Source organism: Chelonoidis abingdonii, chromosome 2 (genome assembly GCF_003597395.2).
Source record: "Chelonoidis abingdonii isolate Lonesome George chromosome 2, CheloAbing_2.0, whole genome shotgun sequence".
Taxonomy (NCBI): Eukaryota; Metazoa; Chordata; order Testudines; family Testudinidae; genus Chelonoidis; species Chelonoidis abingdonii.
This window is the reverse complement of record NC_133770.1, coordinates 268,071,721-268,090,222: the sequence shown is the minus strand read 5'-3', so window position 1 is coordinate 268,090,222 and position 18,502 is coordinate 268,071,721. Positions and strand designations below refer to the sequence as shown.

At 43.5% G+C, this 18,502-nt stretch overlaps 1 protein-coding gene across 3 annotated transcripts in view; it reads right to left on the bottom strand.

Moving 5' to 3' along the window:
• The window catches only part of OXR1 (oxidation resistance 1), a 542,358-nt gene that overhangs the window by 124,222 nt on the left and 399,634 nt on the right, over positions 1-18,502 (bottom strand). For all 3 annotated transcript variants that reach the window (XM_075063185.1, XM_075063184.1, XM_075063186.1), the window contains one exon: positions 16,217-16,299. In XM_075063185.1, coding sequence (XP_074919286.1) covers positions 16,217-16,299 — 83 coding nt within the window. The remainder of the gene's footprint in view (positions 1-16,216; positions 16,300-18,502) is intronic.

The following is an 18,502-nucleotide window of genomic DNA, read 5'->3' as shown; positions in this document are numbered from 1 at the left end:
AGAGAGTGAAAAACTGAAGGTGGTATCCAAGCTCCACCGTGTGTAGGACCCAACGATCCGACGTCAACTGGGACCACGCCGGAAGGAACTGGGAAAGGCAGTTGTAGAATTGAAAGGGATCCGGGGAGGGAATTGGTATGTCGCTCTCGGGTGCACCCTCAAAAGTTTGGTTTGGGTCCCGGCGTTGGTTTGGTGGGACCGGAATTGTTGCCCCCTTGAGGTCCAGACTGGCGTCTGTGATTATTACGACCTCTCCTTCTGGCAAAGTCTTGCCGTGGCCGAGGTGGGGGGTAAGGGCGCTGTGATTGGGAGCGGAAGGACCATCTTTGCGTCTGAGGCGTATGCATTCCCAACGAACGCATAATTATTCTGTTGTCCTTCAGACTCTGCAGTCTGGGGTCTGTCTTTTGTGAAAACAAGCCTTGACCATCAAATGGCAGGTCTTGTACCGTATGTTGCAACTCAGGTAGCAGGCCGGACACTCGCAACCATGATATACGGCGCATGGCTATGCCCAAAGCGACCGTTCTTGCCGCCGAATCAGCGGCATCTAATGAGGTCCTCGCGACCCTCTTCCCCTCCTCCAGGAGTGCAGCAAATTCCTGGTGGGAATCTTGCGGAACCAACTCGACAAACTTCCCGACAGCCTCCCAGGTATTATAACTGTATCTGCCGAGGAGGGCCTGTTGGTTTGCTAGGCGGAATTGGAGACCTCCCGCAGAATAGATTTTTCGGCCCAACAAATCCATGCGCCGGGCTTCTCTAGATTTAGGCGCGTGGGCTTGTTGGCCGTGGCGCTCCCGTTCGTTGACGGACTGTACCACAAAGGAACAGGGAGCAGGGTACACATAGGAGGTACTCATACCCCTTGGAAGGCACCATGTACTTCCATTCGACCCCTTTGGCTGTGGGTGGGATGGAAGCCGGGGATTGCCAGATAGTGTCCGCTCTCGCCTGCATCCAACGGATGAATGGGAGAGCCACTCGGTGGGTGTCTCTGCGGACAAGATGCTAATCACCGGGTCCTCCACCTCTGGGACCTCCTCTACCGGCAGGTCGATATTTTGGGCGACACACCGCAGAAGGTCCTGGTGTGACCGGAGGTCAATCAGAGGTGATCTTGATGATGACGTCCCCGCTACTGCCTCATCCGGGGAGGATGAAGATGACAGCCCCGGGACGAGTGGATCCTGCACTGATGCCTGGGCCGGGGGAACCTCCGGCTCCGGAAGGTCATGCTGTTCCGGTGCGTGAGCACTGGTTTCCTCTGCGTCAGCGGGGGGAGGCTGGCTGATGGTGACCTCGGGCACACGGTGCTCTGAGTGACCAGAGCGCGATGGGCCAGTCGGTTCACTCTGGGCTTGATGGTACGCCCAAGGTGTCCAAAAGGACCACTGATGAGTTCCGTGGTCCAGGCCATGGGCACGCGTCTCCGAGTCCCCATAGGAGGCGCTGTCCGCACGGGAGGAGACGGATGGGTGACGCGAGGGCCACGGAGGCGCTGAAGTCATGTGGACCAGGTCTCTGCGTCCATTGGACTCCTGTCTACGCGGTAGCGGTGAACAGTACCGAGAGTCGTAGCGGGACCGGGACCTGCGACCAGCGCGGTGCCGGGAAGTCGACCAGTGCCTCACATCGCCATGCCAAGACTGGCTGCGAGAGGTACGGCGGTGCCGGGACTTGGACCGGTGCCGAGAGTACCGCGATGGAGACTGGGATCTCGAGCGGTGCCGTGGGTACGACCAGTACCGGGATGGCGAGCGGTACCGGGACCGCGAGCGGCGCCGAGAGCGGAAGCGATGTCTGGAACGAGAGCGTCCGCGGGACCTGGCGACCACAGCGTTGCACAGTGTCTGGCGAAGACGGCCTCATTATGGCAGGCTTGCCCAGTGACTGAACAACCTGCATCGGCAGAGCCGGGGGTTGGGGCAGCTCATGCTCCGTCAGAGCAATTAGTTCCCGAGCCGTGGAGAAAGTCTCCGGCATCGAGGGCAAGACGAGCTCGACCACAGCGCGCGCTAGGGAGCTGGTAGGCACCGGACTCGACGGCTCCTGAGAGACCAGAATTGATGTTGCGGAGGCAAGTGGTGCCATAGCAGCTGAAGGTGCCAGGTAGTCCGCCTTAGATGTACTCTCCGACTGCGGCGCAGATGCTCGTGCCGCAGGAGCCTTGTGCCTCTTGGACCTCGCGAAAAGGGATCGGTGCCTGCCCAAGGGTTGAGCCGGTGAAGGTTGGTGTCGAGGAGTCTTCACTGGAACCATGCGTTCCGGTGCGGAGGGAGCACTCGTCCCCAGTGCCGGAGTCAGTGCCGAAGATGGAGGAGTTAGAGCTGCTTGAGGCGAATGTCCCGCTCTTTCTTCGTCCGGGGCTTGAACGCCTTGCAGATTTGGCACTTGTCCGCAAGGTGGGATTCTCCCAGACACTTTAAACAGGAGTCGTGCGGATCTCCTGTGGGCATCGGCTGATGACAGCCTGTGCAAGGTCTGAAGCCCAGAGAACCGGGCATGGGCCCCGGTACCAGGGGAGGAGAAGGGGCTAGCCCCCGACCCTCTAACTATATATACACCACTACTATAAACTAACAATACAAAAAAGTTAACAAGAACTATGGAAAACTATGTACACAATAACTATATATAAACGAGCGAAGAGCTAGGGAGGTGGAGATCAGCTAAGCCGCACTCCACTGTTCCAACCACCGACACAGGCGGTAAGAAGGAACTGAGGCGCGGATGGGCCGGCAGGGGTATATATCGGGTGCCATGGCAGCGCCACTCCAGGGGGCGCCCTGCCGGCCCACCGAGTGTTGCTAGGGTAAAAATCTTTGACGAACGTGCACGCGGTGCGCGCACACCTAACTGGAATGGATATGAGCAAGCACTCGAAGAAGAAATATGGCTTTCCAGGAAGAAGGAGTAGGTCTGTGAGGTTTAATTCATTATCTTTTGCTACAACAAGGAGCTGGAAAATTCTTTCAGCCAGATCATAAGGATGAATAAAAAAGGCAGCTTTGAAGGAAGTTCTCCTTCCGCAGCTCCATGTTCTCCCTTGTACCTTGTAATTTCTATCCCAGGGGACTGGAAGAAACTGGCACTACTAGTAAAATTTCACTAAGTACGATTAGCAGAGTGGCTTTTCTTTAGGAAAGAGTTAGTTTATCCACATATTTCCCATTTCTGTTTTTTTAAACAGTCAAAGTCAAAAGGTGGAAGCCTCAGGGATGATTTTTTGACATATCTGAGAACACATCACAATCATATGCTCTTAAACTGCAATTTTGGACGCCAAAGTATTTCTTTACTTTAGAAAAAAGGCTAACGTGGAAGTGATTCTACCATGTGAACGCAATTAAGGGTATGTCTACCCTGTAAACTGAAATCAACCTATGTTCAGTCTAGCCGAACAGTGAAATTCACAAGAATGTAACAGTGTCTACAGGGACACTGCATTGGCCTAACTACACAAAATAAGCTTACGCCTCTTGTGGAGGTGGGGTTATTATGCCGGTGCAGAAGGACACTTATGTCGGCAGAAGCGAGGCTGTAGTGTGTACACTGACATAATAGGTTGATGCAAGAAGTTAATTATCTAGACGCTTTCTGCCATGTGCAAACTTAGTTATTTTGTAACCAACTGCTCAACTGACATTTGGAAACTTCTAGAGTCATGTATGCAAGAATGAACATCTTAATATTTCAATATTCCTTGGTGATGTTGACATTTTTGAATGCGTTTATGCATAAGTAAAGAACTCCATTATTCCAAATGTCACTTTTTAATTAGTATTACAAAACCAAATACCACAGAGGAACATAACAAGAGCCAGGCATTTATTGTTCATTACAGACATGGCAATAAGTTGACAGTCAAGTCAGAAAGTAAAGTGTTGTATCTAGAGCTCTACACACTAACATTCATTAAAATTCATTATGTAAAGTTGCTTTGGCTTTCATCTAACAATGTTCATACACACAATAGAACTCAATTGTTAGTTGCTAAACTGGATAAACTTGTACCATTAGTCAACTTCTATGATTTAAGATGAGCAAAAAAGTACACTCTATTTAAACTGCAGGGTAATTCAATTTTCATGCAAGTACCACCATAATCTAACATCTATTTCCAACACACAGCAATATCTCACTATAAGCCAGTCCTGAGCAGGCCAATTGTTCCAAAAAACATTTTGGAGTTATCAAAAGATTTTCAGTGAGCAAGTCTGACTCCTTTTCACCACCCTTTTTATATCCAAGTTCCTAAACACACAATTAAAATAGAAGCACATTTGATAAACCTATAGAACAAATTGAGGACCGCTCAGTCTGGTCTACACCACAGACTATTAACAAGCAAACATGGAACTTTGCTTCCTCTTTTCTGAGAAGGTTGTGTTTTCATTTTAATTAAAAACAAAAAGCAAAAAGCCACACCCCCAAAAGCTCTCCTCCTAGCTTTGCTATCTATGAGTTAGTCACCAGACTAGCTCCATTTCAGCTATGAGAATGTATTCGGCCTTATTCTCCACTGACTTGCACCTTGTGTAGTTACTTACATCTATCAAAGCAAGTGTAAAGTTCTAATCTGGTAGCATTTTACACTCACTTTGCATAGATGCAATTACAAAAGATGCAAGTCAGTGGAGAACAAAGCCACAAACATGGAGTTATTTACCTTCCGGCTGGTGATCAGATGGAGCACATGAACTGTTAGACCAGGGGTAGGCAACCTATGGCAGGTGTGCCAAAGGCGGCACGCAAGCTGTTTTTCAGTGGCACTCACACTGACGGGTCCTGACCACTGCTCCAGGGGGCTCTGCATTTTAATTTAATTTTAAATGAAGCTTCTTAAACATTTTAAAAATGTTATTTACTTTACATACAACAATAGTTTAGTTAGTGTATTATAGACTTATAGAAAGAGACCTTTTTAAAATGTTAAAATGTATTACTGGCACGCGAAACCTTAAATTAGAGTGAATAAATGAAGACTCGGCACACCACTTCTGAAAGGTTGCCGACCCCTGTGTTAGACGCTCTTCTCCTCTCTTCCTCCCTCCAAAACATAAAAAACCTGTACTCGGTAGAAGCCACATTCTCTCAATCCACTCACATGGGGTAGAGTGCAGGGGGAAAAGGAAGAAAAAAACCCAACAACCACTCATCCAGCACAAAAGGAGTAAGGCTAGCTGCCAGTACACAGTCCTGCACTTGGTATCTTCCATACCATGCAACCACTGAGGGTAGACACAGGTGAAACTTGTCAAAAGAGAGGCACTACTGGCCACTTCATTGCTTGACATGTTTTTGAACACCAGTTTCTCTCACAGTGAGGATTTCCTAAGGGTACTGATTTTAGTTAAGTCCATCAAGTGAGCTATCAGAGTGAAGCACCCAGACACAAGTTTTCTGCAACTACTGGAAACCATTTTCAGTACAGTAACTCCTCACTCAATGTTGTAATTATGTTCCTGAAAAATGCAACTTTAAGTGAAAACGAATCCAATTTCCCCTAATATTTAATGTAAATGCAGGGGGTTAGGTCCCAAGGAAATTTTTTGGGGGCAGACAAGAGGCATTATATACTGTACAGTACTGTACTGTGGTTGGGAAGTGCCCCTGGATAAATCTGAAACAGGCACAGCCTGCTGCAGGCAAGGATGCTAGGAAGCACCTTCGCAGCAGTAGCAGCAGCTTCTCCTGAGAAGAACAGGTGCCGACTTTCCCAGAGGATGCTCCAGGCCCGCCTCTTCCTGTCCCCGCTCCACTCCAGGCCCACCTCTTCCCACCCCCATTCCACCTCCTCTCCGGAGTACGTCACATCCCCGCTCCCGCCCAAAGTCCTAAGCGCCACTAAACAACTGTTTGGTGGTGCTTAGAACTTTCTGGGAAGGAGGGACAGGAGCAGAGACGTGGCGCTTCCCTGATCCTCCCCCTCCCTCCCAGTGCTTCGCGCTTAGGATTTTATGGGGGGGACGAGGGCAGAGACATAGCACTTTTCTGCTCTTCCTCTTCCCTCCCAGAAAGTCCTAAACAATAACAAACAGCTGTTTGACAGTAGAGGAAGCACTGGGAGGGAGGGGAAGGAGGTGGAGAAGAGGAACTTGTGCAATGCTCCCTTGTAAAGTCGCTGCTCTTCCACAGAATCTTACAAGCAGTGGACAGAGCAGGCAACCAAATGACATTTTAAAACAAGCATGTTCCCTAATTCAGCAATGACATAACTTTGAAACAACATTAAGTGGGAGGATGTTAAGTGAAGAGTTACTGTAATTATGATCAAAAGTTTTAGTAAAAACTTACAGGCAAGCTACTTGATCGGTCCATTACAAGGGACATATCAAATATTCAGTTTGCACTTTCACTCTTACATTTGGCTAGACAGGTCATCAAAATGAGTGTGTGCCAAAGACCGGACCTGAAGACCCACAAGGATTCAGGCAAGGGTCCTCAGACACTCAAGTGTAGGGCGTCTTTAAGCTATTGAGAGTTTACAATCTTCTGTGATGCTGAACCAGTGAGGGTTAAGCAACCAGCAGGCTGGATGACTTAAAAGCCACCCGTAAGGACATATTAGAAGAACACTGAAATACTAAACAGGGACATTCCTTGTAGATAGCTAGCAAAGCCATGTTAAATAGACTAGAAGCTTTGACATGTAGGCCTGTACCAGTAGAGAATTAAATACTAACTATATTTGTCTGTGCTTACCTGTATCTTGTTAGAAGTTTAAAAATGTGATTTAATGAGCTTGTAGATGCTAAACAGCCTATTGATTCAGAGATCAAAAGCGGATATCATTATTTAGATGGGACTTGTGGTGTAATATTATTGTTTTCATTTCTGTTTGAAGTCTGTAGTAGACTACCTGCGAACTGGTTCATGCACCTAGTTACCCTTGTATGCCTAGAAAATAGATTAGCTTCAAAGCAACATTATACATGAACGCCTCTTCAGCCCAGGAGGGCCTGCGGAGACCACTGCTGAATTTCAGCTATAAAGGAAGTCTCAGGACAGATCCTTGCTATCTCAGATCTGCTTAAACTTTGATAGGGGAAGTATAAGCCCACAAGACTGAGGTCTCCAGGTTATTCTGGATCCACTCTGAAAACTCTCATGGAAGAATTTGAATAAGCTCTCTGCACACGGACTGTCAACTGGACTATAACTTTTTAAATTGATTCCAGAAAGATTTTTGCAAAAATCAGCAGCTTCACCATGTGCTATGAAATTGACATAAGAACTCCATTCATATATGTATGTATAATGATCTTTAATCATAGCAACTCTTTTAATGAATCCTAGATTTAGTTAATACGGACTGGCTCTAAGTATGCACTTGGGCAAGAGCTGAAATATTCACTGACCTGGTGGGCAATACGCCCGATCTTTGGGATTGGTAAAACTTTATATATGGTGAATAAGGCTGTAACTAACCAACACTATATTAGACTTGACTGTCTCAATGTGAGCCAAAGGCTGTATAGCAGGGGTCTCAAACTCAATTTACCTTAGGGTCTGTGCCAGTCCTCAAATCCTCCCAGCGGGCCAATATCATTCATGCTGCCCAGAACCGCCCCCCAAAAACTCCATCACCCACCTGCCTAAGGCTCTGGGACAGAGTTTAGGTGGGGGAGGTGGTCTGGGGTAGGGGATGCAGCCTCCAGGAAGGAGTTTGGAGGCGGAAGGAGGTGTGAGGACCAGGTGCAGGCTCTGGGAGGGAGTCTGGGGGCAGGAGAGGATGGGGGTGCAGGCTCTGGGAGGATGCATCACTTACCTGGGGCTCCAAGGCGGAGTGAGCTGAGGGGCCTCCGCATGTGTCCGCCTCCAGGCACCACCCCCACAGCGTCCCATTGGCCGCAGGGGCGCTCAGGGCGGAGGCAGCGTGCAGAGGCACAGCCCCACCCCTGGGCCGCAGGGAGGGTCTGGCAGACACTTGTGTGAGCAGGCAGATGCTGCTAAGCTCCGCTGTGCTGTCGGGGCCCCAGAGGGGGAAGCATCCAGGGCAGCAGGTGGGGCCAAGGGAGAGACCCGGCCCCAAAACTACTGGAGCCCTGCGGCCCACATTGGGGAAGCTGGCAGGCCACAGATGGCCCGTGGGCCAGGAGTTTGAGACCCCTGCTGTATAGCTTAAAGGGCTTCTTGGTAACCAGTAAGGTAGTACAGAAGCTGTTTTGTTACTGGTTTAGTGAAACCTGATTATAGAATAAACCACCAGTTTCGGGGATTGTCTGTGCCCACCGGACTATAGCAGTTTGCTCTGACTAAGCATTCTCAGTATTGCCGCTCCAGCAACCGGGGTCACAGCATCTATCAATCTTCTCATACACCTTCTTAAGTCTAATTTCTTCCAGACTTAATGTCATGAAACAAGAACCATCAATAGAATAAAAGTGGTAAAACAGACTCTTAGGAAGTCATGCAAGAAGTGGACTATTTGAAGCAAGTCAGCATGAAGATCCACCTTTTTTAGGTCAGCCTGATCTCCTGGGAAAAAGAAATGGGGGAGGCAGAAAGCAGGAAGAAAAAAAGATTGCCAAATTCACTAGGAATTTGAAGGATCGGGACCTTTGGATGGATGAGGTATCCAGAAATATGTCTAGCATACATATCTAACAATAAAAATCAAGCATAAAAGTTTTTGGTGCATTAAAGTCTGAGGAATATGTAGCAGAGGTGCTTATACTAGTATGTTTAAAATTGCTACCTAAAACAAGCCTTCTTTGGAGCCTCCATGACAGATTAGCAAAAATCCCTACAAAACAAAAATATTGGCCCATTAGTCCTATATTCCTAGCCCTCTCTCCTGATCCTCTCCCCTAAAATAAGCCAGCCACCATGCACAGAATCAGCCAAACAAAAATTCTTTCCAGATGCACTTGAATGTCCAAAATATGGTTGCTTTTATCATGTATCAGGCATGAGTCTAACACGTGAAAGCTCTTTACTATATGCTGCAACCTAAACACAAATCGTATGAAAATAAATGCATTAAAAATTGAAGCTCTCAGTTACTACAGTAGTGGGAGTCATATACGTAAGATATTAGTAGTATGAAAACACACTTAATGATCTCTGTAGGTTTAGTGCTGCTACCTACTAGAAGCAGTATGCAATATTGTTGTAGCCATATTAGTCCCAGGGTATGAGAGAGACAAGGTGACCTGAAAGAAGAGATCTGTCTCTCTCGTCAGCAGAAATGGTCCAATAAAAGGTATTCTCTCACCCACATTGTCTCTCTACTAGAAGTAGTCTATTAAGCAACAGAACCCAGAACATAGTTTCAGGAAATTTTACAGAGCAACGTATCAGGTTTCAGAGACAATTGAGTAGGAACAGCCACTGTAATCGGGAACTTTAAAGCAGATGATGCATCCTTTTATGTTTCTCAGATGACTGATATTTAGAAAAGGAGAGAAATCCTACAATTAAAGAATCTGATATTTACAATAGTAGTGATTTCTGATGAGACCAGATTTCTTTGTATCATGCAAAGCCAATTATCTATCCAAGACAGTAGTACAGGCATGGCTAACACAGGACCCCAGTATGGTATCTCCTGGCACTGCCTTGTGAATTGACAGATGCAGAGAGAGTTTTTCCAAGTTGACGCTAATTACCAGAAGAAAGGGCAAAAGGGTCCAAAAGTTGTATGCTATGATTTTTTACGTCTGACTTCGAGATTTGCCCCAGAACAACTAATTTTTGTTATGAATTGTTGCTGTTTTTAGAATCAAATACACTGACTATGCATATGTGAACAATATAGCTCAGGTGGATCTTCGGTGGGATTCTGCTTGTTCCTAGAGAGGACAACAAAGGTCTGACAAGATTATGACGATCAACAGATGGCTCAGGCAGTGGTACTATGAAGTAGGGCTTTGGGATGTATGGCCATTGAAAGGCATTCATGGACAGAGGACTGTTCTCTCAGGACAGACTTCACGTGAGCAGGGAGGGAAATAGACTTCTAGGATGGAGGCTGGCACAACTGATTAAGAGAGCTTTAAACTAGCAACTGGGGGGAGATGTCCAGGTAATCTCCACGCCAGATTTTAATATTGAGACGGAAGAAAACAAAGGAAGAAAGGATACAGCCGTGGGTAGGAGAATGAACATAAGGATGAATGGTAGTTTAGATACCAGTCTAATAGGTGATACTGGTGGTAGAAAGTCTGGGCCTAATCAGACAAAGAATGTGAGGAAAGTCAAACAGCAAAAATTAAGATGTTTGTACACCAGTGCGTGGAGCCTAGGTAACAAAATGGAGGAACTAGAGTTACTGGTGCAGGAGGTGAAACCAGATACCGTAGGGATAACAGAAAGATGGTGTAATAGTATTGAAGGGTATGTGCTGTTTAGGAAAGATAGAAATAAAGGCAAAGGTGGTGGAGTAGCATTGTATATCAATGATGAGGTAGACCGTAAAGAAATAAGAAGGGATGGAATGGATAAGACAGTCTCACTGGGCAAAAATCACATTGAGGAAGAAAGCTACTAGAGCCTCCCTTGGGATATTACTTGTGGTGTGCTACAGATTACCGGGATCTGATCTGGATATGGAGAGAGACCTCTTTAATGTTTTTAATGAAATAAATACTAATGGGGAGTTGTGTGATCATGGGAGATATAAACTGGAGGACAAGTGCTATTAATACTAATAGGGCACAGATTTTCCTGGATGCGATAGCAAATGGATTCCTTCACCAAGCAGTTGCTGCACCAACAAGAGGGGATGCCATTTTAGATTTGGTTTTGGTGAGTAGTGAGGACCTCATAGAAGAAATAGTTGTAGGGGACAACCTTGGTTCGAGTGATCATGAGCTAATGCAGTTTAAACTAAATGGAAGGATAAACAAAAAAGATCTGTGACTGGGATTTTTGATTTCAAAAGGGTTAACTTAAAAGAATTAAGGAAATTGGGTAGGGAAGTGGATTGGACTGAAGAACTTGTGGAGCTAAAGACGGAGAAGGCTTAGAATCACTTCAAGTCAAAAGATGCATAAACTATCAGAAGCCTGCAGCCCAAGAAAGGGGGAAAAAAGTCACAGGCAGGAGTTGCAGACCAAGCATCTCAGAGAGGGGATTAAGAAAAAGCAGGAAGCCTACAAGGAGTGGAAGATGGGAGGAATAAGCAAGGAAAGCTACCTTATTGAGGTCAGAACATGTAGGGATAAAAAGTGAGAAAGGCCAAAAGCAATGCAGAGTTGGACCTGCAAAGGGAATTAAAACCAATAGTAAAAGGTTAATAATAAATGGAGATATACCTATCTCACAGAACTGGAAGGGACCCTGAAAGGTCATCGAGTCTAGCACCCTGCCTTCACTAGCAGGACCAAGTACCAATTTTGCCCCAGAGCCCTAAGAATTCAAGGATTGAACTCACAACCCTAGGTTTAGCAGGCCAATGCTCAAACCAGTGAGCTCTCTCTCCTCCATACATAGCTATATAAATAAGAAAACCAAACAAAGGAAGAAGACGTAGGAACACTAAACACTGAGGATGGAGTGGAGGTTAAGGATAATCTAGGCATGGCCCAATATCTAAACAAATACTTTGCCTCAGTCTTTAATGAGGCTAATGAGGAATTTAGAGAGAATGGTAGGATGACAAATGGGAATGAGGATATGGAGGTAGATATTACCACATCAGAGGTAGAAGCCAAACTCGAACAGCTTAATGTTTGAGGAGCCCAGATAATCTTCATCCAAGAACATTAAAGGAACTGGCACATGAAATTGCAAGCCCATTAGCAAGAATTTTTAATAAATCTGTAGACTCAGGGGTTCTACCGTATGACTGCAGAATTGCTCACACAGTTCCTATTTTTAAGGAAAAAGAAAAGAAAAGTGATCCGAGTAACTACAAGTCTGTTATTTTGACATCTGTAGTATGCAGGGTCTTGGAAAAAAATTTGAAGGAGAAAGTAGTTAAGGACATTGAGGTCAATGGTAATTGGGACAAAATACAACATGGTTTTACAGAAGGTAGATCGTGTCAAACCAACATGATTTCCTTCTTAGAGAGGGTAACAATTCTTTTAGACAAAGGAAACGCAGTAGATCTAATTTACCTTGATTTCAGTAAGGCATCTGATATGGTTCCACATGAGGAACTATTAGCTAAATTGGAAAAGATGGGGATCAATATGAAAATTGAAAGGTGGATAAGGAACTGGTTAAAGGGGAGACTACAACAGATCATGCTGAAAGATGAACTGTAGGCTGGAAGGAGGTTACTAGTGGAGTTCCTCAGGGATCGGTTTGGGGACCAATCTTATTTAATCTTTTTATTACTGACCTTAGCACAAAAAGTGGGAATGTGCTAATAAAGTTTGCAGATGACACAAAGCTGGGAGGTATTGCCAATACAGAGAAGGACCAAGATATCGTACAGGAAGATCTGGATGACCTACTAAACTGGCGTAATAGTAACAGGATGAAATTTAATAGTGAAAAGTGCAAGGTCATGCATTTAGGGATTAATAAGAATTTTTGTTATAAGCTGGGGTCACATCAGTTGGAAGTAACAGAGAAGGAGAAGGACCTCGGAGTATTGGTTCATCACAGGATGACTATGAGCCGTCAATGTGATATGGCTGTGAAAAAAGCTAATGAGATCCTGGGATGCATCCGGCAAAGTATTTCCAGTAAAGATAAGGAGGCGTTAGCACCGTTATACAAGGCACTGAGGAGACCTCATCTGGAATAGCGTGTGCGGTTCTGGTCTCCTATGTTTAAAAAGGATGAATTCAAACTGGAACAGGTACAGAGAAGGGCTACTAGGATGATCCAAGGAATGCAAAACCTGTCTTCTGAAAGGAGACTTAAAGAGCTTGGCTTGTTTAGCCTAACCAAAAGAAGGCAGAGGGGAGATATGATTGCTCTCCATAAATATATCAGAGGGATAAATATCAGGCAGGGAGAGGAATTATTTAAGCTCAGTACCAACGTGGACACAAGAACAAATGGATATAAACTCGCCATCAGGAAGTTTAGACTTGAAATTAGATGAAGGTACTAGCCATCAGAGTGAAGTTCTGGAACAGCCTTCCAAGGGGAGTAGTGGGGGCAAAAGACGGAGCTTGATAAGTTTATGGAGGGGAGGGGATGATGGGATAGCCTAATTTTGGAAATTAACTGATCTTTGACTATTAGCAGTAAATATGCCCAATGGCCTGTGATATGCTGTTCACTGCGGTGGGATCTGAGTTACTACAGAGAATTATTTCCTGTGTGTCTGGCTGCTGAGTCTTGCCCACATGCTCAGGGTTTAGCTGATGGTCATATTTGGGGTCGACAAGGAATTTTCCTCCAGGGTAGAGTGGCAGAGGCCCTGTGGGGTTTTCACCTTACTCTGCAGCGTGGGGCAAGGGTTACTTGCTGGAGGATTCTCTGCACCTTGAAGTCTTTAAACCATGATTTGAGGACCTCAATAGCTCAGACATAGGTTAGGGGTTTGATATAGGAGTGGGTGGGTGAGATTCTGTGGCCTGCGTTGTGCAGGACATCAGACTAGACAAATCATAATGGTCCCTTCTGATCTTAAAGTCTATGATTCTAAAGTCTAGGATACCATCTCATTCTATGAGTTTTACAGAATACAAAACTTTAAGTCTTTCCCTGTTGTAAACAATCCACAGCTGGAAGAAATGATAGGGTCCAAGTGTCCTCCAAAAAGATGTAAAATAGCATGTAGCAAAATATATTATTGATACGACTTTTTTTGAGGATGAGGAGTGAGGATGGGGTTAGGAAGGCATTAGAAATAGTATTCTTCAGGGGTTAGAGGCCTGCAGTTGGCTGACTAATTAGCCCCACCCACTGCACCTGGGAAAAAGACCAGTAACTTAATTGGCTCATCCTCATAAAAGGTGGAGAAGGATATGGGAGAGGAGGGAGCAATACCAGCCAGAGACTGGAGCAACTGCTAGGAGGAGCAACTCCAAGAGACAGATGGACAGAAGGGAGACTGGGAAAAATCCTATTAGCATAAAGGGCTCTGAGGTAAGAGCCAGGAACTTTGGTTGATAAACTCGTGGGGTAAGGGATAGATTTGGCGGGAAAGGAACATAACCCATACAGGCTTTGTGGGGAAAGGCTGTGAAGCTCTGATCCTGTTCTCATTAAGAAGGCTTGAAATAAAACCCACAGTAATTAACTGGTCTGGAGACTACCCTACTTGATTCTGTGATAGGGCCCCAGGCAGGATTTCCTCAGGAAGACAGCTAGTTCCGCAGGCATCAGCCTGGGTCCAGTTGGAAGAGGGCGCTATAAAGCAGGCCCAATCCTTCACACATATAGAAAAAGAGGGAAGCAATCAGAAATCTAAGTGTATTTCAATCTGTGCAATATGAACATACATGTGTTACTGGGGTGGTAGCAGGTCATCATGGTTCCATCTGTGATGCAGAACCCCAAATCCTATTGTATGTGTTGAATACAAAGGCTGCACAGCCCTATAATTCAGTGTGTGCACATGGAGTGTTGGTATGGTAACTTACGATAGCTTGCAATAATGTGTGTACATGTTACTGCAAGCTATCATAAGCCTGATGCAATAGAACATGTGAACAGAAAAATTTCACCAAGGAGACCACTGCATGACTTAACCAATATTGAACTCTTAAGCAAATCAAAATACATGTGATCCAGATGCACAAATGGGATCCCTTTAATGGAAGACATATTATGTGAACTATTTTCCTTCACTAAATCAAGTGGTAAGTACTGTTGGAGAGATCATCTACAATGCATAAAATGTTACTGCAAACAAACTCTCAAGCCACACAAGTTTCAAACTCAGTTATGACATACAACTCCCCCTCCACCCCCCAAAAAAAACACACCACCTTCTCAGCTATTGCAATACAGAACCGTGTGCTTACTGGCACAAAAATACAGTTATTTCTAGAATACATCCCCTTGATTAACTATTCTACAGAAGAGCATGTTACACTTTCCTATTTTGTTTCACCACACGTCAGAGTAACTGAATACATACAAATCACAAGAGAATATCTGTATGCAGTATTAGAAGGGTTTTATTAATTGTACAAGGACAGTTTGATACTTAAGGTTTAAAAAGTTGCATCTGATAATCTGTCCCAGCTATTTCAGTGATATTAGGAAGCAATTATTTCTATGACATTGCATGTATATTAAAGGTAAAGAAAATATGGTCTATTTCTTGTATTTTTAAAAATTCAAGATATGAAAGATTAAATTTACATTGCAATTTTAATAAAATAAAGATTCAACAGCAAAACAGCATAAGAAGTTTTGTTTTCTGTGTAAAACAGACTAATAAAGTTAGCTTGGAACTAATCTAAAGAACCCACTTCCCCAACTCCTCCCACAATATTTCTTGAAGGTAAGGCAATCCGTATTAGTAGATAAGAAAAGTGACAAAGTTAACTCCTGTATAAATCAATAATTTTCTTTACTAGACCTCTTTATAGCCTATTCTTTACAGATTTTTAGAGAAGAAAATATTTATTTTTATTTCATCACAAAGCTTCGAAACTGTTCAGGAGCTACTTGACTGATTTTCCAACATGTTAATTGAAAATTCATATGCAGTAATTATATAGCCTAAAACACAATACAAGAGAGATATTTCTCACTTCAGTTTCCCCTAGTAACCAGAAATGTGAAAAACTGACTGCAGCACAGTTTGAGGGTCATTTCAAGAACATAACAGTCAGAGAAAGGCTCCATTTTCAGATGCTGTTGGGGAAATACATTTTCAGATACTTCTGAGTACAGCTCTGTTAAGTATAGATCAATGGAAATTAGTAGGAGAATGCTGGAAAGGTACCACCAAGACAGACCTAACCCTATCTTTATTATTTCTCTTGAATTCAGTGGATTGTTAATGATGCTGAAAGTGATTTTATAGTTTGTTATGTACTGTAAATTATTGAATAATTAGCCTTCAAGAGATAATTCTATTGATTGACATTTATTCAACTATTAATTTAACTTGCATAGAAAACTAAAGTTTCACTTTTGCAGTATGCTTCATATCCCTCCTGGAAAACATTAAGAGTACTAGTTACTTAATTCCTAATAAGGTAATCAACTATCAGAAGTAGAGTACAGACTGAAGAAAAGAAAGGCAATCAAAGCTATTTTGTTTACATTACATATCAAAAACGTCAAGACTATGCACATTACTATGCAAAAACAATATTTAAACAGCCAAACAGCAACTTACTGTATATTCAATAGTCCCTTTAGGCTTCTGAAAGGACATTCGTCGCCCATCTTTCTTGTCTGGGTTCTTCTTCTGGCCAGTATCTGAAAAAAATTGAGGCAAGGAGCGTGTTAAATTCATTTTCCTTGCTCACAGTACTGTCACAGGCTGCTGATTACAGCCCCCTGGGCAGACATCTAATTCAGCTTGCTCCATGAGACTCTCGACTAACAGACAGAAGGCTACTGGAACAGGGACTTCACTCCCCTGCTATGCTTTAAGGATCTGACCAATATAAACTACCGAGACAACTGGGAATCAGTTAACTACATAAGTACCTGCTGTCATCCAGAATGCTATTAATGCAGGAAAGACTAAAATGATTGATCTCCCTCCTCAGGCAAGGATATATCAATTGCACAAGCAATGCTTCTAAAGATCATCTTTAATTGGTTCTGTGCTGCACAGGGTCTGTCATTACTGTCTGCTCCAGACACTGTTTACAGCTTCTGGAGACTAGATGCAATTAAAAGTTGCAGCTTTTAAGGTGAACAAAATGTATTTTAAAGAATACACAGTGGTTTATATACAAGTATTTATCTCAAACAAGTTGTGCATATAATCAAAACTCTAGAAGACTTCTCTTCTCCATATATGTTAGATAGAAAGGAATAAGATGTAAAGCACATCCTCCCTATGCATATAAATTTCATCTTACTGTCAAGATGCACTTAAAGCATTGTTCCTTGGCTTATGCAACACTGAATATTTTTGATGACCATCACCTTGCAATGTCTTCAGCTTTACTGGGATCCAGTACAAGAAATGAAATTTAATGCAGATATACTAGGACTTTGCTAATGCGTACTAAAAAAAAAAAAAAAAAGTCTTGTTTTATTCAGCTTGATAATTTACCAACATAAAATGTATTCTGTTATTTGACCATTATAATTTAATTTTACACTAGTACTTTCCTGAATACAAGTAGGAATACTGAGGTATAGTTTGTAAAAGTATCTGAGTATCTTCCTATTACGAGACTTGATTCTGGCACTCTGCTATAAATCTTTCACAAGAAAAAAATCTCCTAGCTTCGCAGCAGAGAGAATCAGATTTGTGGATTTGTAAAATGTTAGCTAGGTTCTACTGCAGCATGCTACTGATTGTGTTGAGGCATTATTTCCATATCTTCAGTTTATATACTCAGTACATATTTCAATCAAGTTTTCAACAAAGTACAAAATTCTTACATTTCTCAGCCACAACTAGGTCAGAAAATTGAAAAGGGATATGTTAGAAAGTGAAATGAACACACAATAGGTAAATATTCTTTAAAGTGTGCCAAAAAACTTTTAGCATACATTTAAGTGATTTCCACTATCCTCTCCCCACTCCCCCAACAGTGATTTAGAAGCTTAGATAAAAATCTCTCTAGTTTCTTTTCCAATTTTGCAGTCACTGGCTGCCCCCCACCATTTCTCCACTGAACAGAGATGAACTTTATCAAAATGCTTATACAAAGACAACTTCATACACAGTCTTTTAATGCCCACAACCTCCTCCCAACCCCCCCACAAAAAACAAAACAAAACAGAAAATACCACACACACATATACTCCCCCTAGTCATGTTCCTAGGTTTTGCTTACTAGCAACAAGGACCTTCTAGGAGAGGAAATAATCTTGGGACATTTTCCCGTATTTACAACAATCTGTTAAAACAGTTACTCAAAATAGAGGTCAGTTCTTACGGTGTGGATAGTGGTAAGTTTGAAAGGGACTAATGAAACTCACAAGAATTAAATCAAAATGGTTTAACTGCAGGTGAAGAAAATAGTTAAATTTCCCAGAAATTCCTTCAATCGGAATGTTGCAATTTTATTGTAGTGTTTCCTTACCTTAACCACCACAGTCAGGCTAGATGTTTGTTTATTTTTACAATTAAAACAATTGACATCACAGCATATTAAAGGCTTCTTGAAGACAAGCTGCAAAAATTGCTTAGGTGTTCAAGCACACTGAAAGCCAGATGCAGGACGGTGGAGTACAACATTCTCTCCCTGACAGCCAAACATTTTGTTTCAAAAAGTTTGAAGAAAGCAACTCTCTTCTCCCTCCTTGAGCGCTAGCAGCTAAAAGACCATAGCTGCTCAGAATACTCCCAGCTCACATCACAAAGGCCCAGAGGGAACAGTTGAAGTCAATGCCCTACCTTACGCCTGGTCTACACTACGCATTTAAATCGATTTAAAGAGCGTTAAATCGATTTAACGCTGTACCCGTCCACACTACAACGTCCTTTATATCG